The sequence below is a fragment of the Lepidochelys kempii genome, chromosome 8, assembly GCF_965140285.1.
Source record: "Lepidochelys kempii isolate rLepKem1 chromosome 8, rLepKem1.hap1, whole genome shotgun sequence".
Classification (NCBI taxonomy): Eukaryota; Metazoa; Chordata; order Testudines; family Cheloniidae; genus Lepidochelys; species Lepidochelys kempii.
The window spans coordinates 70,256,833-70,282,453 of NC_136387.1; the positions used below are offsets into that span (position 1 = coordinate 70,256,833).

The window sequence follows — 25,621 nt, forward strand, 5'->3', positions numbered from 1 at the left end:
TTTAGATTGAGTGTGGTGCTCTAGTTGTAGTTAATGAAAATCTACCCTCATGCAACTATTGTTTGAAAATATGTTGTATCTTATGGTGATAGGATAATAGGTTTTGTAAAATGAAATGAAGAAAAGTAACTTGCACAGTTGCCACATTTCATTACTACACGCATTTCATCTACAAATATACAAAAGCTGTTGACTTTTATGTGAACTGACATAAGTAATGAGATAAAGCAAAATTTTGTGTTCATCTAGGCATTAAAATGTAACAGGCAAATTATTTGGGTTTCTGCAGTTTAGCTAAATCAGCTGTCATGACACTTCCTTGATGCAAAATGGCCTCTGCCACAGTATCTGAGGGCTTATCAGCTGGAGGAGTAGTTGGTTATTGCGTACATACTAATATAGCCAGAATTATATGCTATTTGCAATGGAATGTTTTGGAATAAAAGTAAAAAAATAAGTCTTGTGCACAATTTGTAGTATAATAACTCATACAAAATGAGTCTAATCACCACCACTCATTACATATTTCTGTAAACACTTTACAGAAACACTTCATGTCCTTTTCTCCTAGCTTTGCCACTTAATTACCTTCTCCATGTATAATAAATTTTCTGTTACTGTTGTTCTGTTCAGGGATTTTTTTTCTTGATATATCCATATGTATGTTCCTATTCATTCTGTCTCTCAACAGACCTAATACTAAAATACACCTGTGTTTATCTTCTCCGAACTCCTTTTTTATGCATTTTAGCCCCATCAAAGTTGCGTCTCCTTTTCCATAATAAAGTTCATTATTTTCTATGTATTTTGAAGCTTATCAAGAGGATATTTTGATTTTTATCGAGAAAAGTTTAAAGTTTTTAAATGAATTTGTTATAATTAAATATTTTAATGTAACAATGAAATTATTCAAATTCAGTTTTTTCCGTGCTAAAACTTATTTCAAATAAACATGCTTTTTATAATCTAGTGATAAATATGAAGTTACTTTTTATGTTTTAACTCATTTGTAATGCATCACAAAGCAGTCTCTCATTTTTACTTCTCTTCAATAAACTTTTCCCCAAATACAACACATGCCATTATAATTGCAACTAAATATATTTTCTTCTGGTGAGACTACATAGTCTTCTCTTAAAACATGAAAATATGTACATAGAAAATAGTAGCCAGCTAAAAAGGGAAGCTGTATTGCGATGTGCAGTCAAGGCTTGCTTTAAATGTTTTTGTTCTGTATTTTCTGACAATCCAGCTTAATTAGGACCAAAGGAATTGCCTTATCAGATAAGACAGACCAGAGGTCTTTCTAGTCAGTTATTCTGTCTCAAGCAGAGACGAGTACACAAACTAGAGAAATGCAACCTAGATGGCGCTACTATAAGATGGGTGCATAACTGGTTGGAAAACTGTTCCCAGAGAGTAGTTACCAGTGGTTCAGTCATGCTGGAAAAGGGTGACCAGATGTCCTGATTTTATAGGGACAGTCCCGATTTTGTGGGCTTTTTTTTTTATATATAAGCACCTATGACGCCCCCCCCCCCATCCCGATTTTTCACACTTGCCCTCTGGTCACCCTATACTAGAAGGGCATAATGAGTGGGGGCTCACAGGGATCAGTTCTGTTCAATATCTTCATCAGTGATTTAGATAATGCCATAGGGAGTACACTTATAAAATGTGCAGGCGATAGATACCAAGCTGGGAGGGGTAATAAGTGCTTTGGAGGATAGTATTATAATTCAAAATGATGTGGACAAACTGGAGAAATGATCTGAAGTAAATAGGATGAAATTCAATAAGGACAAATGCAAATATCAGAGGGGTAGCCATGTTAGTCTGTATCCACAAAAGCAACGAGGAGTCCAGTGGCACCTTAAAGACTAACCGATTTATTTGGACATAAGCTTTCATAGGTAAAAAACCCACTTCTTCAGATGCAGGGAGTGAAAATTACAGATACAGGCATGAATATATATTGGTATTTACCTTACAAGTGGAGAACCAATGTTGAAAGCTAATTTAGTCAGGGTGGATGTTGTCCACTCCCAATAATTAATGAGGAGGTGTCAATAGTGGTAGAATCTCCTTCCTTAGAAGTTTTTAAGGTCAGGCTTGACAAAGCCCTGGCTGGGATGATTTAATTGGTCCTGCTTTGAGCAGGGGGTTGGACTAGATGACCTCCTGAGGTCCCTTCCAACCCTGATATTCTATGAATACCAAGAGAGGGAAAATTGCTTTTGTAGTGAGCCAGCCAGTCCCCATTCAAGCCCAAATTGATGGTGTTAAGTTTGCAAATGAATTGTAGCTCAGCAGTTTCTCTTTGAAGTCTGTTTCTGAAGTTTCTTTAGTTGAAGTATGGCTACTTTTAAATCTGTTGTAGAATGTCCAGGGAGATTGAAGTGTTCTACTGGTTTTTGTATGTTACCATTCCTGATTTCACATTTGTGTCCATTTATCCTTTTACATAGAGACTGTCCATTTTGGCCAGTGTACATGGCAGAGGGGCTGTCATAAATATAAAGGGAAGGGTAACCACCTTTCTGTATACAGTGCTATAAAATCCCTCCTGGCCAGAGGCAAAACCCTTTCACCTGTAAAGGGTTAAGAAGCTGAGGTAACCTAGCTGGCACTTGACCCAAAATGACCAATGAGACGACCAGATACTTTCAAATCTGGGGTGGGGGGGAACAAAGGGTTAGGCTGTCTGTGTAATGCTTTTGCCAGGAACAGATCAGGAATGCAGCCTTACAACTCCTGTAAAGTTAGTAAATAATCTAGCTAGAAATGCGTTAGATTTCCTTTTGTTTAATGGCTGGTAAAATAAGCTGTGCTGGATGGAATGTATTCCTGTTCTTTTTGTGTCTTTTTGTAACTTATGGTTTTGCCTAGAGGGATTCTCTATGTTCTGAACCTGTTTACCCTGTAAGGTTTTTACCATCCTGATTTTACAGAGGTGATTCTTTTACCTTTTCTTTAATTAAAATTCTTCTTTTAAGAACCTGATTGATTTTTCATTGTTCTTAAGATCCAAGGGTTTGGGTCTGTGTTCACCTATACAAACTGGTGAGGATTCTTATCAAGCCTTCCCCAGAAAAGGGGATGTAGGGCTTGGCGGGGGGGGGGGGATATTTTGGGGGAAGACATCTCCAAGTGGGCTCTTTCCCTGTTCTTTGTTTAAAACACTTGGTGGTGGCAGCATATGGTTCAAGGACAAAGCAAAGTTTGTACGTTGAGGAAGATTCTTACCAGCTTAGGTTAAAAAAAGCTTAGGGGGTCTTTCATGCAGGTCCCCACATCTGTACCCTGGGTTAGTGTTTCTGTGATGTGGTGTATAGATGCTGGTGAGTATTTGCTTCAGGTTGGGGGGCTGTCTGTAAATGAGGACTGGCCTGCCTCCCAAGGCCTGTGAGAGTGGGGGATTGTTTTCCAGGATAGGTTGTAGATGGTTGATGATTCACTGGCGAGGTTTTAGCTGGGGGCTGTATGTGATGGCCAGTGATGTTCTGTTGTTTTTCTTGTTGGGCCTGTCCTGTAGTAGGTGACTTCTGGGTACCTGTCTTGCTCTGTCCAGATAATGCTTAGTCCTCCCATGAGTGCAGGGGACTGGACTAGATGACCTCTCAAGGTTCCTTCCAGCCCTATGATTCTATGAGTCAGAAAAGGGTGCAAAAGACCCCTTCAGTGAACAGTTAGGGAACAACCTGTCTATAGGGCAGATCATCTAACGTCAGGAAGTTAATGCTCTCCTGAAGTATCAGAGTGTCTCTTCTAAATTTTTCATCTTACCTAACTATGGATGTTCTGATTTGAGACATTTTTATATCGATCAATTATATTGACCTGGTGCAAGTATGGCTGAGGCAAATGGTTACTTCCTTTATAGTCCCTTTTGAGAATAAGCCTAGGAGAATGTGCTTACCAAAGCTGTATGCAGTGGGATCCTTGTTTGGCAGGTTGGAAGAAAAGGGGTTGTTACCCCTTCAAGGGCACCCTGTGCAACTGGTACCAGTGGGGGAGGAAGAGAGAGAGTTTACCCAGAAGGAGCAGGAAACGGCTGACCCAGGTGGTCATTGTGGGGTGGGGAAGATCCACTGTCCTTCCAGCTGACTGGAAGTCGGGTCATTTATACTTTGGGCAATCTCAGAGAAGCTGTCTTTTACTTGGATCAGGCTGGCCGCACCCACAGCGCCCACCCATGAAATCTGAAAAAAAAAAAAAAAAAAAAACGGGTTCATTCGTGACCCATTATACTAGTCACCCCTTTTTCCTCAGAGACTGAAGGAAAAAAATTCCCCCCACTGCCAGATTGTCCAAGGGGTGAGTTTTTCACTTTCCCCACTTCAGGTTTGGGGTAGGGGAAGGGGGTTTAGAGTGTAGTGTAGTGTCATTATGGAAGGCACATGGTAATTGGATAAAATAGATTGGAAAAGGATTTAAAGGAAAACGTCCCTAAGGGAGATGGGGAAGTGGAGTTCAGGGGGTCCTAAGTCTAGTACAAGGAGGAGCCAGCCCCCCTCTTTTTCTAGCCCCCTTATGAGGGTCCCAGCAATGCAGTAGCTGGACTTGATTGAGGATTATGTGGAAATGATTAAGGAAGTGATGATGACCTGCACTGTACAATAGATATTTTAAGGGAATAAAGTTGCCACCGAGTTAAACCACATGCAGTGCCTCCTGTCTTTCTTTACTGTGGCTGGACAATGAGGATACTACTGTGGGAAAGAGATGGGTTTAGCTCTGAATGTAGTGAGGTTATTTGTAGTTCCTATTTTTTTTTTTTTCTGACAGCTGGTTGCCCCAAGTGCTCGAAGTCCAGCAGCATTACAAAATTGCAGATAACAGCTAGACAGAAACATTAATTTAGTAAAATAAGCAGTGGACCAAATTCCCTCCTTACTCCTGCCTTCATGTATTACTGTCAATTAAGATAAAAATCAATACATCATCAAATTGACCATTGCATATGCAAATTAGGTATGCACTTATGTGCTCATAATGCAAAAATCATGTACTATATGTCTACACTTTTATAATGGTCTCTCAGTTCTACAGGATGAATAGTGTGAAAATTCCCAAGTTAGAACATGTTGTATTAATGTTTTGGCAGTATGTCTGTGGAAAAAAATGTTTGGTAGACTACGGCATCATTTTGAAAAGCCTTTTATTTCTTCCTATTTGAGACAACTTACTTTTCCATAATGAACTCATAAAGTATTAATATAGTAAACCATTTATGAAGTGTATGTTCCATGAAACTGTTGAACAGTTTAAAAAAATCATATTTTCACTTCTGCTTGGCAGTTTTTACGAGTGTGTTCAGTGTAACTTTTGAATGATACTCTTTTTGTATTTGTGGTTTTGGGGGGTTATTTTTTTTAAATATCTGGCTTGATGTTTAATATAATTTCATGTCACTAAGGGGAGCTACATTTTTGCCATACTGGTAAAGTTGTTAAGGATGTCAGTGTAATTTTCAGTTACTTTGTGTGTTAGGATAATTGTTAATCATATCTGTAGTGACACATTTAAGTGAAATAGTTTTCAGAAAAAATGCCAATTGGTGGTCATCTTCATCCCTCTTCCTTAGGGTATCTGGGTTGATTAAAAACAGAAATTAAGACTTGCTTCTAATTTTTGTTATGTATTTTTGTTTGTTGTTGTCTCTTGCCAAGACTGCTACTGTTCTTGCACATGCTGTGGTAAAGACTTTTTTTTGAAGAAGTTGCTAAGCAATGCTGCATGTGTAACAAAGAGAATTAATCTATCACAAAGCAGTACTGTGTGCTTCCTGAAAATGTATTACTGCTGAGATGAAAGAATTTTGATTTATTTTTTGAAAGATAATTTAAACATTAGTTACTAGAAATTGAGTTAATGAGTGTGGGGGAAAGATATTTGGCATATTCATATTTGTAAGTGATATTTTCTGCCAACTAGATTGAGCTTTCACATGAGAACTGAATAACTATGAAATAAATTAATGTAATAATGCCGCTGTGATTATGCCTTTTCTTGACAGACTTTTGTCCGGTACATGTTAAAGTTGATTTGTATTAAATTTTTAGGGATGCCTCATTTGGGAACTGCACATACAATCTCACAATCCTGGATTGCTTGCAGGGAATAAAAAAGGTAATATCACTTCTCCTTACTGTAAAATGCAATAATTCTTTTTTTAAAAAAAAAATTACCTAGAAATCTGGTGGGTGGGGTTTTTTTTGTTTTGTCTTTTTTTAATTTCCTGGGAAAGAGTCATGCCCTGCCACAAAACTTGAAAGAGGGGGGACTTCCTTTAAATGCTGAGAGTAGGAGAAAGTATTAAACTACTAATTTGCTAGTTGGCCACCACCTGAGTTTTACAGACTTCTGAAGATCAGCTGATGTGTAGGAACTTGTATGTACACCAAACCTCATCTGTGTAGAAATGTTTCTGTAACAATTTGTTGGCTCAAATTAAAAGTTGGTACAAAGGAATAATTTAGATCAGTTTCCTTACTTATTGAGAAAATAGACTAAGATTTAATTTAAATTATTTAATCTAACTGGCATTTCAAAAATACTATCTTTAACACAGTATTTGTGAACAATGGTGAGAAAATTAACAATGTTTAATCCAGTATTATATTTATGACCTGTACTAAATAAAATTCTTGGCATAGTGACTTTTATGATTTGATATAGCTTTCCAGCCTTTCCAAAACTCTTGAAAAAGAAAAATGGTAATGCAATTTTAATAACTTGCTTAGTTTTTGTTGTACCATTCACTTTATGCAGCAATTTGGCTAGTCCTGAGTATTTTTCTTTTTCAATTTATGGTTTTCAAATTGGATTTTCACTTTATAATTTTTGTGTCAAATTTATCAAGGAAACTAGTTTTTAAAAAAAGTCAAATGTATAGGTAAGTGTTCTTTGTAATATTTGTATTAGGGATTCAGTGTACATTGATGATGCATGGGACTGAAGAAATAAGTATTTTCTAGAAAACACATGACAGGATTGCCAGTACCAAAAATTAAAAAAACATGAGTCAGGCCCCCTAAAATCAGGAGATTGTCCTAAAAATTAGATTATTACAAATATAAATATAATATATATATATTTGGGGGGGTTATTTACCTTCTGATTTTTGGACTGGTAAGGTACACTTGGATCATGTTTTAAGCTTTTCTTCACAACCCTGAGGGTTAGAGTTTTGTTATTATTAAATGCAAACTGAGATTCTCATCAAGTCACGACTCTGATAGGTAGGGTTTTAAGATACACAACAGATATTATGCGACTTTAATTAGTCACCTTATACCACAAGATAGGACCAAATTCTGCTCCTCTGTCTCATTGCTGACTTCAGTGGAATACTTGCTTCAGGGAGGAGAGCAGGATTTATCTTTGATTTTGTATTGGTCACCAATAGAAATATGCAATCTTAATTGTTCTGCAAGGGTATGGAAGTAAATTTGTTTCTTCAAAATAAACCAAAAGACAACTTTAGCTGAATATTTTTTCAACTCTTCACATTGGTTGGAGAAGTCCAGCCAGTTAACAGGGCACTAACACTGGGAAATGTTACTGAGAGCTCTGGGAGATGACTAAAACCAGATGTTGTAGGAAATTATAGTAGTGCATGTGAAATGAATGTGTGTTTATCAGCAAGGATATAGAGATCACGTTTTTTCTTTGTTCCATTATAGAGATCAGCACTGAATTTCTAACCAATTGACCTGCAAAGCCAAAAGTATTTCAAGCTGAAATCTCCTCTTTTAGTCTAAAGCAAAATTCTTGACCTGCTTTATTAATTTGGAAGAAACTATTTTGTTCTGCCTTTAAAAGATTACACTCTGTATAGTAGAATTCCATATTCCAGAATGGATTTTTCACCTAGTGCATAAACTAGTTTAAACATTTCTTAATCCCAAAGCACACTTTCTATAACCTATATTTTTCAGAACATGATGGATATATCTGGTTCATTGGTATAAATACTTATACTAACATGCTGCAGAACTATATACCATTTATTCCCCACAGACAATCAGTGCCATGTCTTCTTCATTCACAAGACATTATAGGCTTAAGTATTATCAACCAGGGGGAAAAAAACAGTTAGTGCAAAGTTGGAAGAATCCCACAGTGCTTCAGGAACTATATATGCCACCAAAAAAAAAAAAAAAAAAAAAAACCTTGGAAAACATTATAGTTGCATACTTAACAATCAGAGTTAGGGAATGCCAAAATACAGGTTGCACACGCTGCCATAACCCTTTGTATGCCATTTGCATAAACATTATAATCTTTAATTATGTACTCGTATAGTATTTCTCAAATACAATATAAAATAAATTTTTCTATAACCTTGTACTACATTTTTCTACTCTGTATGTCAGACAGACTCCATAAGTCATTTATTCCCAAAAAGTGGTAGGTGAGGGAAACCTGTTCTCATTCATTGTGCAGCTTACACAATACACTATATAAAGTAATAAGTAAGTAGTTAGAAATAGTCAATTTTATTATTGGGAAAAGTAGTGGCCATTAATGTAATTAAAGGCTACCTCAAGGGAGGAGGACTCCCCAGACAGCAAACCAGAATATATAGTCAGCTTCTTTGAATATTAACCTAATCCTGAATAAGTAATGTACGATGTAGTGTGTTAATATTTTATTGTAACTTTGCCTTAGTAAAAAGTTAAAAAAAAAAAAAAAAAAAAAAGACTGTTCCATAATTATATGTGTAAGGGGGTAGACTTAAGATGGCAGGTGGTACCTTAATGTTACTTAAAGTTCCAAGTTTTCTGATTTGCTCAAATGTGCACGCTTCAATGTTCTTAGTGTAAACTTTTGGATTTTTAAAAATTTTAAACTCAGTTTTATTTTGTTGATTCTCAAATATGCTACAAAATACGAAGACCTGACAATACATTATTATGATCAATCTCTTATGTAAGAAATTTTTTTATTATTATTATTTTTTAGGCTTTTCAGCATGGATTCTTTGATTTTAAGACATTTGATGTGGATGAGTATGAACACTATGAGGTTTGTATTTCTTAATATTTAATTCTTAATTCTAGCTTTGCTCAAAGTATGTTAAACTTGCATGTGCAGTGGCATATGCTATGAATTAGAATGTGCATAAATAGCAATCCATTGTAGTGTTGGACCTTGGATTTTATTTTTGTATGTCTATCATGATATGCTGACCAATGTAAGTTAAAACTGTGGTATATGTACCAGTGGTGTATTCAATATTAAATTGAATACATACCAAAATATCTTCTGGAGATTGCTTATTAAAAAATGTATCCAATGCTTTGATGTACTACTGTATGTATTTCTAGAAAACTCTGTATTTTCAAAAATCATTCATGTAGCTAGCACAGAGGCATTGGTGTCCCTTTTTAAGTGTAGTTGAGCATGCTTAAATAAAATAAGTCTAAAGATTTGTAAACGTGCTTAACTTAAACAAGTCTTTGTGACTCCATTAAAAATCTGTTTGATTTATTTGAGATAAGATGACAGTTGGCAGTTTTTCAGAGACATTATTAATGACGCAAGAGCAAACTATCCCACTGCATAAGACAGATTGGAAGTATGGCAAGAGACCACCCTGGCTTAACTAGGAGAGCTTCAATGATCTAAACTCAAAAAAGAGTCCTACAAAATATGGAAACTATGTCAAATTACAAAGGATGAATATAACAAATAACACAAGTATGTAGGGAGAAAATTAGAAAGGCCATGGCACAAAATGAGGTCAAACTAGCTAGAGACATAATTTACAACTACATTAGAAGCAAGAGGAAGACCAAAGACAGGGTAGGCCTGTTACTCAATGCGGGGGGGGACGACAATATCAGAAAATGGGGAAATGGCAGAGGTGCTTCATGACTTTTTTGGTTTGGTTTTCACCAAGAAGGTTGGTAGTGGTTGGATGTCTAACATAGTGAATGCCAGTGAAAATGAGGTAGTATCAGAAGCTAAAATAGGGAAAGAACAGTTAAAAATTACTTATACAAGTTAGATGTCTTCAAGTCACCAGGGCCTGATGAAATGCATCCTATAATACTCAAGGAGCTGACTGAAGAGATATCTGAGTCATTAACAATTATCTTTGAAAATTATCTATAAAAAGTGAAATAAGGACAACCTGGGGAATTACAGACCAGTCAGCTTAGCTTAACTTCTGTACCCAGAAAGATAATGCAGCAAATAATAAAGCAATCTATTTGAAAATGTCTAGAAGATAATAAGGTGATAAGTAACATTCAGCATGGATATATCAAGAACAAATTGTGTCAAACCAACCTGATAGCTTTCTTTGACAGAGTAATAAGCCTTGTGGTTAAGGGTAAGTGGTAGACGTGGTATATCTTGACTTTAGTAAAGCTTTTGATACTGTCTCGCATGACCTTCTCATAAACTAGGGAAATGCAACCTAGGTAGAACTACTATAAGGTGGGTGGAAAACAATTCCCAGAGAGTAGTTATCGGTGGTTCACAGTCATGCTGGAAGGGCATAATGAGTGGGGTCCTGCAGGGATCAGCTCTGGATCCGGTTCTGTTCAATATCTTCATCAGTTATTTAGATAATGGCATAGAGAGTACACTTATAAAGTTTGCGGACAGTAACAAGCTGGGAGGGGTTGCAAATGCTTTGGAGGATAAGATTATAATTCAAAATGATCTGGACAAACTGGAGAAATGGTCTGAAGTAAACAGGATGAAATTCAATAAGGACAAATGCAGAGTACTCCATTTCGGAAGGAACAATCAGTTGCACACGTACAAAATGGGAAATGACTGCGTAGGAAGGAGTACTGCGGAAAGGGATCTGGGGGTCATAGTGGATGACAAGCTAAATGTGAGTCAACAGTGTAACACTGTTGCAAAAAAGCGATCATTCTGGGATGTATTAACAGGAGTGTTGCAAGCAAGACACAAGAAGTAATTCTTCTGCTCTACTCTGCGCTGATTAGGCTTCAGCTTGAGTGTTTTGTCCAGTTTGGGGCACCACATTTCAGGAAAGATGTGGATAAACTGGAGAAAGACCAGAGGAGAAGAACAAAAATGATTAAAGATCTAGAAACATGACCTATGAGGGAAGATTGAAAAAATTGGATTTGTTTAGTCTGGAAAAGAGAAGACTGAGGGGGGACATAAGAGTTTTAAAGTACATAAAAGGTTGTTACAAGAAGGAGGGAGGAGAATTGTTCTTCTTAACCTCTGAGGATAGGACAAGAAGCAATGGGCTTAAATTGTAGCAAGGGAGGTTTAGGTTGGATATTAGGAAAAACTTCCTAACTGTCAAGGTGGTTAAGCACTGGAATAAATTGCCTAAGGAAGTTGTGGAATCTCTATCCTTGATTTTTAACAGCAGGTTAGACAAACACCTGTCAGGGATGGTCTAGATCAGGGATGGGCAAATGTTTTGGCCCGAGGGCCACATCGGGGTTGCGCACAGTATGGAGGGCGGGGTAGGGAAGGCTGTGCCTCCGCAAACAGCCTGGCCTCCGCCCCCTCCCACTTCCTGCCCCCTGACTGCCACCCTCAGAACCCCCGACCCATCTAACCCCCCCCCCCCAGCTCCTTGTCTCCTGACAACCCCCTCCTGGGACCTCCCACTACTAACCACTCCGTCAGGACCCCACCCCCTATCCAACCCCCCCTGTCCCCTGACTGTCCCCGACCCCTGTCCACACCCCTGCCCCCTGACAGGCCCCCCGGGAGCCCCAACCCATCCAAACCCCCTGCACTCCTTGTCCCCTGACCACCCCCTTCCGGGACCCCCATCCCTAAGTGACCCCCCCAAGACCCCACTCCCTTTCCAATCCCCACCCCGCTCCCTGTCTCCTGACCACCACCCCCTCCGAACTTCTGCTCCATCCAACTGCCCCCTGCCCCCCGGGGCCTCCTGACCACCTCTCCCCACCCCCTTACCGTGCTACTCAGAGTGGCAGGACAGGCTTCTTGGAAAGCCTGGGAGGTAGGCTGGCGTGGCTACAGGGGAGGGGGGACAGCGGGGGAGTGGCCAGGGCTAGCCTCCCTGGCCGGGAGCTCAGGGGCCAGGCAGGATGGTCCCGCGGGCCATAGTTTGCCCACCTCTGGTCTAGATAATACTTAGTCCTGCTAGGGGACTGGACTAGATGACCTCTCGAAGTCCCTTCCAGTCCTGTGATTCTAGGATATGAGTTAAGATCCTCTGAAGTACAAGAGGCAGTAGGAAATGGGCAAGAAGAATGGCCACTGAGAAGTTAGTTGAGAATTTAGTTTGAAGGGAGTGAAATGACAGCCAAACCTTGAACTCCGTATTGAACATTCAGCATTCACCAAATTGAGTTCTCCCATATCTCCTACCGTCTAGCTGTTCCCACAATTTTAAAAATCTTTGAAAGAGGTTTTTCTAAGTTCAGTAGTGTGCTATTGTGTATAGACTGGTAAACCAATTTTGTTCTCCACAACAGCAGTCTTTGTTGCATTGCTTAGCGTTTTTTGTTATAGTTACTATATTTTATGTTGAACAAGTAATCTTTATTCTGTTTACTCTTTGTATACTATATGCTTGTTCTAAAAACAAAAGATAGTTGGTTGAAAAAAGAAGATTCTTTGGAATATGTACGTGCCCGTTCAAGTTTCTCTAGTAGGGTGTGTACATAATAGTATAAACTAGTGATCTGTGTACAAAGTGTTCCATTATTTGTTAAATGTTTACATTTGAGATTATTCACTTTTGAAGAATGAGAATGTGGAATATGTTGTTTAAAGGAACACTGCTGCCTTGGATTAATTTTGACCTACTTAAAGAAATGAGAATCTGGGAGCCTCTTCAATTTCCTCTTCTTGCATTCTTTCAGGTTTGCCCATTTAAAAAGTGTCTGTGTTCTCCTTTATCCAGTTCTCCCCAACTTTCTCATAACCAAATGCCACTTACCTTTATACTTGCACTTCTCCAGTTTAAACTCTGAGAGTGCACACAAACTAACCTGCTGTGTGTATTTATTCAGTCCAGATGCTCCCAGTATGTGAAGCTAAATGTAAACACTTCTGTATTTTTTTGGCACCATCACAAAAGTGATGACTTGTAGTGTAGATATGGGAGTTGTTTTAAGAGTAATTTTAAATGGACAGATATGCAAGAATAATGGATGTAGAAACCAATTCTCCTTCATTGTCCTACACAGGTCCAGGCTTATAGATTGTTCCCTTTTCATTGAACTAGACAGAAAATACTGAATTTATAATGGTATCTTAAGTTCTTATCAGCTATCTCCAGTTATCTGTCAGCTGTATATTTCTTCAGGTAGGTTAAAAATTGAGGTGTGGATGATGTCCCTTTTTAAGTACAAAGAATTCAGTATTCATGAATACAGCTGACAACATCGAGTGATCAAGTAAAAAAATGTTCTTATATAAAACTCTGCTCAGTCTACTGAGGTTACAGCCATTGGTATAAATTTGTTTGTTTCTGCTGTTTGCCAAGTAAGGAGTCAGGCCACCAGTCCTTATGCTCCTATTTACTTCAGCATGAGTTTTACTTGTGGGTGGACCATGGAGTCAATTGTAATGGGGTAGCCAGGCAAATAGTTTACAAATTACCTATAGTGATGGACAGAATCAGAACTTTTTACTTGGCAAGATTCTATGTGGGGTGGCGAGCTGGTCTACTGAATATATCATCTACTCATAAATTATACAAAAATCTTCATACAACATGAAAACAGTGTGTCATTGCAAAAAATGTCATGTGTAGAGCAACTACACTGTCAAACTGGGAATGAACCCATCTGTAATTTTTTTAAGAAACCTTAGAGATTAGAGAAGCCTTGGGTTATGTATCTCAGAGATGCTTTCAGATGTGGCCGGCTGAGTGAGCAATGGAAGAATTCCAGGTTTACAGATTAGTTGTGAAGCCTGAGTTTAAAAATAAACAAAAGACTTTTGTTTCTCATGTTAGAGGAACATGCACTCTTTTAGTTTCTTTTAAAGAAAACCCTCTTTCAAACTTTAATATCCTCTTATTGATTTATAGTTGGGTTTGTTTGCTAACCCATCAGAGCTATGCCAGTACATGGATTACAACTTTCAAAAGGAAATTATTATTTTGAGAGCTAATTTTGTCTTAATTTGTTTACTATTAATTCCTTTTTTGCCATTGTTAATGATGTGGCAGATTTCCATAGCCTTTGATAATGCATAAAATAAAATTGGTGTTTGCCAGCATCTATTGTATTTCATAAGTAGAGCTGCATTGGAAAGCCTGAGCCTTTAAGCAGAAATGTCTTAGGTCAGGTGTAGAAAGGTTGCCTATTTGAAGATCTCTCCAAAGCAGGCTTTTCTAAGATTACCTTTACTATCGTGTACATTTCTGGCAAGTAGCTTCATACATGGCTGGTTTCTCCCATTTTCTGAGCCAAATAGTTACATCTGAAATGCTTTGCTCATATGATTTCTATAGAGAGGATACAGTTATTTTTTAAAAAAGTATTATTCAGAAATAGATTTTTAACAGTTGTGTGTGAATTTTAAAATGTTTTTCCTTTCTTCTTTCCTAAAATGTTCACTAGCGGGTAGAAAATGGTGACTTCAACTGGATTGTTCCAGGAAAATTTTTAGCATTTAGTGGACCTCATCCAAAAACCAAAATTGAAAATGGTATGTTTTTCTTGTCAATCATACGTCAAAACACTGTATTATTTTTTATAACCCTGCTATTCCTTAATATGATTAGTCTTTATTTCCAATCTCTGGCATATTTGTGAAGACAGTAGTTAAGGGTTAGAGTATGTTTTTTAAAAAAAAAGTTACATTAATTCTAGTTGGTGGATTGGTAGGTTGATGGGTTTTTGGGTTTTTTGGTCAGTTTGGATAGAATTTTGTATCGAGTTTTCACATCATAAGACTGAATTTCATTCAGTGACAATCGGAAGAGATCTGTGGAATTCACTCAGTAAGTGACTCCGAAATTTGAGGTGGCTCCCTACTTTCTTCCTGAAACTGACAACTGAACTCACTTCTATGCAGAATTAAAGGTGAACGACAAAGGGGGGAAATGAAGAAAAAAGGGTGCAAGTCCAGATTCTTTATATTGTATAAAAAAGCCCTGAAGGGTTTAAAAATGCTTGTTATTACGTTGGAAATTCAGGTGTTGTCTATTGAAAATTCTGTAGATGATGGAGAAACTAGTAGGTTTTATAACATTTAGAGAGAGCAAGGAAGTGAAACCTGATTGAGAGGGGAACGGATTTGTATTCATGCTACTTAAAGGGGAAGAGTCAACTAGAAATCAAGTTAGTTTTTAAAAAAATTGCAAAAATTGCATCCGATGAAGTGAGCTGTAGCTCACGAAAGCTTATGCTCAAGTAAATGTGTTAGTCTCTAAGGTGCCACAAGTACTCCTTTTCTTTTTGCGAATACAGTCTAACACGGCTGCTGTTACCTGTTATCTGAAACCTAGAAAAACATTGGTTACAGGTGGTAGTTTTGCTACACCTTACCCCGCAGATTCCCTGCCAGTCTTTGTGGTTTTAAAGTCACACTTTTTCTAATTTTTAATGGTCTCTTTCCAGCTGCTGTATTTAATATAAATACGCATACAAATTAAAATGGAAACTGACTAGCTATACAGGGAAACGGAAACCGCAAAGAACTGTCAAATATATTGAGTACATGAACTGAGAAAAAACATTTTTTTTTCTTTTTTTTTCTTTTTTTTTACTTTTCAGTTACAAGCATTATCTGCAGTAGGCAAAACACTTTAACAGATGTGATTTATAAGTTGCTCCTTTAAAGCACGTATTCAACTAACTACTGGAGTGGAGGGATGAGGGGTGGTCCAACTGGCAGCCAGTGGGCAGGATGCATCCCTCAGGACGATTGTGTCTGGCCCCGAAAAGCGTCCAGCCCTGCACCATTTTTCTCTACAAAATTGGCAACTTCCGCACAGCATGACCTCACACATATGGTGCGTGCAAGGTCACGCCTCATGGAGGACACTATTTTCATAGATTCATAGATATTTAGGTCAGAAGGGACCATTATGATCATCTAGTCTGACCTCCTGCACAATGCAGGCCACAGAATTTCACCCACCACTCCTAAAAAAGACCTCACACCTATATCTGTGCTATTGAAGTCCTCAAATTGTAGTTTGAAGACCTCAAGGAGCAGAGAATCCTCCAGCAAGTGACCCGTGCCCCATGCTACAGAGGAAGGCGAAAAACCTCCAGGGCCTTCCAATCTGCCCTGGAGGAAAATTCCTTCCCGACCCCAAATATGGCGATCAGCTAAACCCTGAGCATATGGGCAAGATTCATCAGCCAGATACTACAGAAAATTCTTTCCCGGGTAACTTGGATCTTACCCCATCTAAAAACCCATCACAGGCCATTGGGCCTATTTACCATGAATATTTAATTACCAAAACCATGTTATCCCATCATACCATCTCCTCCATAAACTTATCGAGTTTAATCTTAAAGCAAGATAGATCTTTTGCCCCCACTACTTCCCTCGGAAGGCTATTCCAAAACTTCACTCCTCTGATGGTTAGAAACCTTCGTCTAATTTCTAATCTAAATTTCCTAGTGGCCAGTTTATATCCATTTGTTCTTGTGTCCACATTGGTATTGAGTTTAAATAATTCCTCTCCCTCTCTGGTATTAATCCCTCTGATATATTTATAGAGAGCAATCATATCTCCCCTCAACCTTCTTTTAGTTAGGCTAAACAAGCCAAGCTCCCTGAGTCTCCTTTCATAAGACAAGTTTTCCATTCCTCGGATCATCCTAGTAGCCCTTCTCTGTACCTGTTCCAGTTTGAATTCATCCTTCTTAAACATGGGAGACCAGAACTGCACACAGTATTCCAGGTGAGGTCTCACCAGTGCCTTATATAACGGTACTAAAACCTCCTTATCCCTACTGGAAATACCTCTCCTGATGCATCCCAAGACGACATTAGCTTTTTTCACAGCCATATCACATTGGCAGCTCATAGTCAACCTATGATCAACCAATACTCCAAGGTCCTTTTCCTCCTCCGTTACTTCTAGTTGATGCGTCCCTAGCTTATAACTAAAATTCTTGTTATTAATCCCTAAATGCATGACCTTACACTTCTCACTATTAAATTTCATCCTATTCCTATTACTCCAGTTTACAAGGTCATCCAGATCCTCCTGTAGGGTATCCCTGTCCTTCTCTAAATTAGCAATACCTCCCAGCTTTGTATCATCTGCAAACTTTATTAGCACACTCCCACTTTTTGTGCCCAGGTCAGTAATAAAAAGATTAAATAAGATTGGTCCCAAAACTGATCCTTGAGGAACTCCACTGGTAACCTCCCTCCAACTTGACAGTTCACCTTTCAGTAGGACCCGTTGTAGTCTCCCCTTTAACCAATTCCCTATCCACCTTTCAATTTTCCTATTGATGCCCATCTTATCCAATTTAACTAATAATTCCCCATGTGGCACAGTATCAAACGCCTTACTAAAATCTAAATAAATTAGATCCACTGCATTTCCTTTATCTAAAAAATCTGTTACTCTCTCAAAGAAGGAAATCAGGTTGGTTTGGCACGATCTACCTTTTGTAAAACCATGTTGTATTTTGTCCCATTTACCATTGACTTCAATGTCCTTAACTACCTTCTCCTTCAAAATTTTTTCCAAGACCTTGCATACTACAGATGTCAAACTAACAGGCCTATAATTACTTGGATCACTTTTTTTCCCTTTCTTAAAAATAGGAACTATGTTAGCAATTCTCCAATCATATGGTACAACCCCTGAATTTACAGATTCATTAAAAATTCTTGCTAATGGGCTTGCAATTTCTTGTGCCAATTCTTTTAATATTCTTGGATGAAGATTATCTGGGCCCCCCGATTTAGCCCCATTAAGCTGTTTGAGTTTCGCTTCTACCTCAGATATGGTGATGTCTACCTCCATATCCTCATTCCCATTTATCATGCTACCATTATCCCTAAGATCCTCTTTAGTCTTATTAAAGACTGAGGCAAAGTATTTGTTTAGATATTGGGCCATGCCTAGATTATCCTTGACCTCCACTCCATCCTCAGTTTTTAGCGGTCCCACTTCTTCTTTCTTTGTTTTTTTCCTATTTATATGACTATAGAACCTTTTACTATTGGTTTTAATTCCCTTTGCAAGGTCCAACTCTACTTGACTTTTAGCCTGTCTCACTTTATCCCTACATATTCTGACCTCAATAAGGTAGCTTTCCTTACTGATCCCTCCCTTCTTCCACTCCCTATATGCTTTCTGCTTTTTCTTAATTACCTCTCTAAGATGCTTGCTCATCCAGCTTGGTCTACAACTCCTGCCTATGAATTTTTTCCCCTTTCTTGGGATGCAGGCTTCCGATAGCTTCTGCAGCTTTAATTTAAAATAATCCCAGGCCTCCTCTACCTTTAAACCCATAAATTCTTCAGTCCAATCCACTTCCCTAACTAATTTCCTTAATTTTTGAAAGTCAGCCCTTTTGAAATCAAAAACCCTAGTTGCAGATTTATTTTTGTTAATCCTTCCATTCAGTTTGAACTGAATTAGCTCATGATCACTTGAGCCAAGATTATCCCCTACAACCATTTCCTCTATGAGATCCTCATTACTCGCCAAGACCAGATCTAAAATGGCATCCCCTCTAGTCGGTTCAGCAACTACTTGTTGAAGGAATCCATCAGCTATCGCATCTAGGAAAATCTGAGCCCTATTATTATTACTAGCACTCATCCTCCAGTCTATATCTGGGAAGTTAAAGTCTCCCATGATCACACAGTTTCCATTAGTATTTACTTTATTAAAAACATTAAAAAGGGCTCTATCCATATCCAAATTAGATCCCGGTGGTCTATAGCACACCCCAAGCACTATCCTAGGGGAGGCTCTAATAGTTTTCTTCCCCAATTTAATTATTGCCCAGACAGACTCAGTCATATCCATTTCATCGCTTCTTATTTCTTTACATTCTATCTCATCATTGATATACAGTGCTACTCCACCACCTTTACCTTTATTTCGGTCTTTCCTAAACAGCACATACCCTTCAATACCTGTAGCCCAGTCATGACTACTATTCCACCAGGTCTCTGTTATACCTATAATATCTGGTTTCACTTCCTGCACCAGTAACTCTAGTTCCTCCATTTTGTTACCTAGGCTCCTTGCATTAGTGTACAAACATCTTAATTTTTGCTGTTTGGCCTCACTCACATTCTGTACCCTATTAGGCACGGTTATTTTACTACCAGTATAACCTATTAGACTTGTATCTACACTGCCCTTCCTCCTACCTACAGCTGTATCCACTCTTACTTCATTTTCTTTCCACTCTATGCTAAATTCTGGCGTGGAGATTACCTGGACATCTCCCAACCATCTCCCCCAAATTCCTAGTTTAAAGCTCTCTTAATCAGTTGTGCCAGCCTCCATCCTAGAAGTCTATTTCCTTCCCTACTCAGATGAAGTCCATCCCGAGAGAACTGTCCTCTATCCATGAATGCCTCCCAATGGCCATACATCCCAAAGCCCTCCTTATAGCACCACTGCCTAAGCCATCTATTGATAGTCATAATCTTGTCACACCTTTGTTGCCCTTCTCTAGGAACAGGCAAAATCCCACTAAAGATCACCTGAGCCTCAATTTCCTTAAGCGTCCTCCCCAGCCTAACATAGTCTCCCTTAATACTTTCCAGTGAGAATCTAGCCGTATCATTTGTTCCCACATGAAGGATAATTAGGGGATTCTTTCCCGCTCCCTTTAGAATCCTTTTTAACCTCAGGTCTACATCCCGTATCTTAGCACCTGGAAGACAGCACACCCTCCTATTTTCTGGATCAGCTCTGGTTACAGGCCTATCTATTCTTCTCAATAAAGAGTCCCCAATCACATAGACCTGCCTTTTCCTAGTGACGGTGCTATTCTCCAGTCTATCCCCTGTTCCCTCTGGCTGCAAGTTTTTTCCATTCCCATTCTCCCTTGTAATCCTTTTTAACCCATCCTGTATCCTCCTGGGGCTCATATTTGGTGTAATCTCCATTAACTCTTCCCCTTTTCCTATAGGACTAACCGCTCTTCTCTTCTTCCTTGCCCTGTCACCTTCAGTGACTACCTGCTGAGCCCCTTCTTCATTTTCCAACTCTGCAAACCTATTCTGAAGCTCTATTTCTCCTTCACTAGCCCGTCTTTTCCTCTGCCTAGTTCTTTTAGTCACATGCTTCCACTGACCACTTTCCTCACCCAGTCTCCCCTCAAAATTCCCTAGTCCTGCTTCCATCTGCAAGTCTGAGCTTTTCCCTTCAGATACCTCATGTCTTTGCTCCATAATCTGCTCAAACCCCTTCCTAAACTCTACCAGACTTTCCACCTGCATCTCCAAACCTCTGATCTTTTCCTCCATCAGCTCTATCAGACGGCATTTCATGCAGACAAAACTCTTACCAGGTGCCCCCTCCAGGATCATGTACATACCACAGCTTCCACATCCAGTCATCTTCATTGTGTCATCTGCTACATGGGTCACTCCCACTGCCACCTCTGAATCTGTCATAGCCTTCCCACCTAAATCCTGTTAATCTGGGAAACACAAACCACACCAAAACACCACCACCCACAGCAAAACCAAACCCCACACAAGCACCACAAGACAAACTCCCACTCAAACTCCCCTGTTTACAGCTCTGTTTGCTAGCTCCTGTGCTGCTGCTAATGTACATTGCCTGCGGAGGTGCTACACAGCTACAAATGCAGCCCACAGTACTGAAAAGGTTGGACCATCATATGAAGTCTGAATACTTTAGAGTTGCAAAGCCATCCACAAGTTACTGTGTCCTTGCTGGTGCTGCAGCCACCTGTGTTTCACCAGGACTTTTGGGCACATATCTCATGATTCTTTGTGTTGGAGTAAGCTGAGCTGTTCTTTAACTCTTTCCCAGTGAGTTGTAGGAGAACTTGTCTGTCTTCTGGGCATACAGAGGGCATTGTGGCAAGGCAATGAAGGACTGTAATTGCTTGAGTGATTTAACCTGCATTCTCATTGCAAAGTGGGTGAGTTCTTCGAGTGATTGCACATGTCTGTTCTACTGTAGGTATGTACACACCTCATGTGCAGCTGTTGGGGAACTTTATCCCTCATCAGTATCCATTGGGATGGCACAAGCGCTCTCCACCATCGCACACATTGCATGCAGGTATAAGAATATGGAGTTGCAGCCAACCGCCCTTCAGTTTCTTCTTACCACAATGATGGTTGTTGGAGCACTTCTGGTCTTGCTGTCACAAGCTTTTCCCTCATTTTTTGTATATAATCTATTTGTTCTCTTAGCAGTCAGTTAGGTATAGAGTATAGTTAGTGCTGGTGATAGGCTTCAGTTTTAGGTCCTTTTTGGGCCAGATTTGAATCTCAGTACTGGTACCAGAGCCATGCCTCGCATTCTGTGGTTTAAATCCTGTAAGTCGGGTGCCAGGCTGATGACCTAAGAGGCAGTACAATCCAGGGGCAAACAACCATTAATATCCCCAGTACTGCCATTCTCTAGCTCAGCTTATCTATCTCCTATCCACATGGGTTCTGCTTCATTGTTATCAATGGACTCCGAGTCATTTTCTTCAGACTCGGAAGTGGGGTCTTTTTGTGTCCCATGCAAAACAGGATGCATACCGAAAAGGAGTACTTGTGGCACCTTAGAGACTAACCAATTTATTTGAGCATGAGCTTTCGTGAGCTACAGCTCACTTCATCAGATGTTTACCGTGGAAACTGCAGCAGACTTTATATACACACAGAAATCATGAAACAATACCTCCTCCCACCCCACTGTCCTGCTGGTAATAGCTTATCTAAAGTGATCAACAGGTGGGCCATTTCCAGCACAAATCCAGGTTTTCTCACCCTCCACCCCCCCACACAAATTCACTCTCCTGCTGGTGCTAGCCCATCCAAAGTGACAACTCTTTACATAATCAAGTCGGGCTATTTCCTGCATAGATCAAGGTTTTCTCACATCCCCCCCCACCCCCATACACACACAAACTCACTCTCCTGCTGGTAATAGCTCATCTAAACTGACCATTCTCCAGGTTTAAATCCAAGTTAAACCAGAACATCTGGGGGGGGGGGGGTAGGAAAAAACAAGAGGAAACAGGCTACCTTGCATAATGACTTAGCCACTCCCAGTCTCTATTTAAGCCTAAATTAATAGTATCCAATTTGCAAATGAATTCCAATTCAGCAGTTTCTCGCTGGAGTCTGGATTTGAAGTTTTTTTGTTTTAAGATAGCGACCTTCATGTCTGTGATTGCGTGACCAGAGAGATTGAAGTGTTCTCCGACTGGTTTATGAATGTTATAATTCTTGACATCTGATTTGTGTCCATTTATTCTTTTACGTAGAGACTGTCCAGTTTGACCAATGTACATGGCAGAGGGGCATTGCTGGCACATGATGGCATAGATCACATTGGTGGATGCATACCCTCCATCAGAGCTTTGGAGTTCATGGGTCTCGCAGCAATTCCAGCAGTGGCACATCTCAGAGATAGTGGCTTATGCTAGTATGGGCCCAGACACCACCATGTTATAGGCCTTTCTGGACACCATCAGGTGTCTCTCCCCCTACTAGGACCTCTCTTCACCCACCTGAGTTGATTTCTGAGGGGTAGTCAGCACCTCGGGGAATGTTCTCTTGACATGTGGTACCAAGCATCTGGAAATTGCTCAGTCAGCTTTTCCACTATAGGAGACCGACCAGACGTTGCATCAGCATCCTGGTGCATCATCTTCCTTATCACCAAATGAGGTTATAGAGATGGTGAGTGATTCACCACCACTGGAGGATTGCAGGGTTCACCAAGAACTGCTTAAAAGGGTAGCTTTGGTATTAGACATTCAGGGGAAGAGGTCCGCAAGAAATGCCACAAACTAGTGGATAAATTAGCTTTGGTGGCAGCCTCCTGAGTTGCACTCCCAATTAATGAAGCAATTGGTAGACCCCTTCTTCCTTTCCTTCCCTTCTTCCTACAGTGAAACAGGCAGAGATGTCCCTTTTAAGGGTTTTGAACACCACTACTCTCACCCAGCCCCAGGGTCTTTGGTGGAGGCAGTAGGCAAACAAGCAGGAAGGATTAGGGGCATCAAGTGTTCACACCAAAGGGGAAGGCATCGAAGAGACTGGACTTGTTTGGCCATAAATTTTATTCAACAGGAAGGGTGCAACTTACAGTTGCACCCCTCCTGAGGTTGTCACCCCTCTGAGTTGTCATGACTACCCTCTGGGAAAACATCATGAAGTTTAAAGACAGGCTAATGGAAGATTCCAGGCAGGAGTGATGGTGGAGGAGGGCAAGCTGATGGCCAGGATCACTGGGATTCAGCGGACTCAGCAGTTCGATTCATGGTGTCTGCCATATCTGTGAATCGAACTGCATATGCATATGGCTGCAGTCTTCTGGTCTTCTCATGAAGTATAACAGACCATTCAAGATCTGCCCTTTTAGAGGTCCTTTTCAGAAAAGATGGACAATAGGTGACGTAGTCTAAAAGGTTCCAGGGCAGCTCTGAAGTCACTTGGAATCTACACACCAGCGACAAAGAGGAAGCTTTTTGTCTCCGCCGCAAGACCTGCTGAGAAAAAGGGGCAGAAATTATTGGAAACAATCACCTCCTCACTCCTCCTTGCGGCAGCAGATTCCTCTTATCCAGCTGTCCATTCTAAAAACACATTTTTGACAGTTTGTCAAGGGCAATATACTAGTTCATACAGGCCCATCTGTTCCTTCCCATATGTTTTCCCAATCCTCTATACCACTTCCTCCATGCTCTTCAGGGACACTCTCACAAGACCATTCTTCAGCAGGAGGTTCAATCTCTCCTAGCAGTAGCCATAGAGGAAGTTCCTCTGTTTCTCAGGGAGAAGGGTTTTTGTTCTTGCTATTTCCTTATTCCCAAAGCAAAAGATGGTTTCAGGTCTATTTTAGATCTAAGAGAGTTAAATAAATACCTGAAGAAAATAAAGTTCCACATGGCTACCCTAACTTCTATTATTCCTTCCCTAGAACAAGGGGACTGGTATGCTGCCCTCAACTTAAAGGGGGCTTACTTTCATACAGTGACCTGTCCAGATCAGCAGAAGATTCTAAGGTTCATAGTGAATAGAACCCACTACCAAGTCACAATACTTCCATTCAGCCTATCAACAGCCTTCCCACCAGTGCTACAACTGGTTTAACTCCACTGGATGGGATAAATGGCAGCAGGGGAATAAATGTGGGCTGTGTGAGATCCCTCCAAAATATGGCTGTGCAAGATCCATCTTTAGCCATAGTGACTAAGTTTTGATGCCCACTGTGTTCCATGGAGTACCCTACCATCAATGACCTCTGTCTGCTTTGCTCCCCACACTGTTCATCCTCTGTGTCATCTAAGGCTTCCCTCCTCACTGATCAGAGCCCCTCCAATCCTCAAGCTGCAGATAGTCGGCACCTTTAAATTTCTTCAACTTTAAATTGCTTGTTTGAATTTGAGGAGGATCAGCTCATCTCCCACCTGACTGCCAAAGCAACACTCTTAAGCACAAAGGACAGGACTCTTTTTTCTTTTTTTTTTTCTTCTCCTTTTCTGGGTTTGCAGTCCTAGGGCAATTAACACTTTTCTACAATAAGCAAACATAAAACAACAAACCTGTCTCTTCTTTTAAAGATACCCCTTGGCATAACATTTTTCTCAGACCTCAGCTGATGGAGGGAAACTTTCCTCCCACTCTGCACATTTTAATGAAGATGACCTGAGTTGCTTATTCGCTAATGAAGATGTGGAGGAATGCTTGATTTGAGACATTTGCCTTTCAGATAGCCAACCAATAGCCCAGTCTCTCCAGGACCCTCTCAAAATGAGCTTTAGGAAAAGCAGTTCAGTTTTCCTCATTCTAGAATCTCTTGAGAAGATTGTTGATTCAGGTGGTCCATTAATAAGATCTCTCTGACATACCAAGTCTAATTGGATAAGGGCACCAGATTCTTTTCTGTTCCAAAGATTGATTCATCCTTTCTTAATCTTAATAGGACCTGATCTGATGAAAATAAATTCTAATCCCAACTGATGAGGTTGGTCCGGCAGAAGATTTTATAGGCTGTGGAAAATCGAACATTCCCATAAAAGTGGTTTTAATAATTTTCTGTTGCTTTACATATTGCTATAGCATTCACAGTATCTGCATGAATGGCCTGGTGAACTTTTATTTTCTAGCGCCAGAGGGTTTGCCCCAGGGGTGTTGTCTTCTCAAGACAGTGAAATTTTGCTGGCCCAGGCCCACCTTCCTCTGGAGGAAACCTGAAAAATTTCTTCTCAAGCTGAGCCAATACCACTTCTGACCTATGAACTCAAAAGGTTCTCAGACAGGGCCTTCTCAGGCTTGAAGGAGGCTCTCTGAAGACAACGTGAAAAGACAAGCTTCTAGTTTGTGTAGGGGATCACCTTTCTCTTGGAGCAATAACCATGGCCCTGTCTAATCCTGGCTTCTGATCCATTTTTTTTTTCTTGGGGTCCTCTTCAACTTCTCTGTGCAAAACTCACTTCAGAATGGAGACTCCAGCTTTCAGGTTCAAAGAAAA

General features: G+C 39.9%; 1 protein-coding gene across 8 annotated transcripts in view; it reads left to right on the forward strand.

Annotated features, from left to right (window-relative positions):
• CDC14A (cell division cycle 14A) overlaps window positions 1–25,621 on the forward strand; it is a 127,600-nt gene that overhangs the window by 62,664 nt on the left and 39,315 nt on the right. For 7 of the 8 annotated variants that reach the window (XM_073356909.2, XM_073356911.2, XM_073356914.2 and 4 more), the window contains 3 exons: window positions 6,066–6,132; window positions 8,971–9,033; window positions 14,559–14,646. In XM_073356909.2, the coding sequence (XP_073213010.2) occupies window positions 6,066–6,132; window positions 8,971–9,033; window positions 14,559–14,646 (218 nt within the window). Of the gene's footprint in view, window positions 1–6,065; window positions 6,133–8,970; window positions 9,034–12,759; window positions 12,849–14,558; window positions 14,647–25,621 lie in introns of those variants that run through there. The other variant, XM_073356916.2, reaches the window with a different exon arrangement.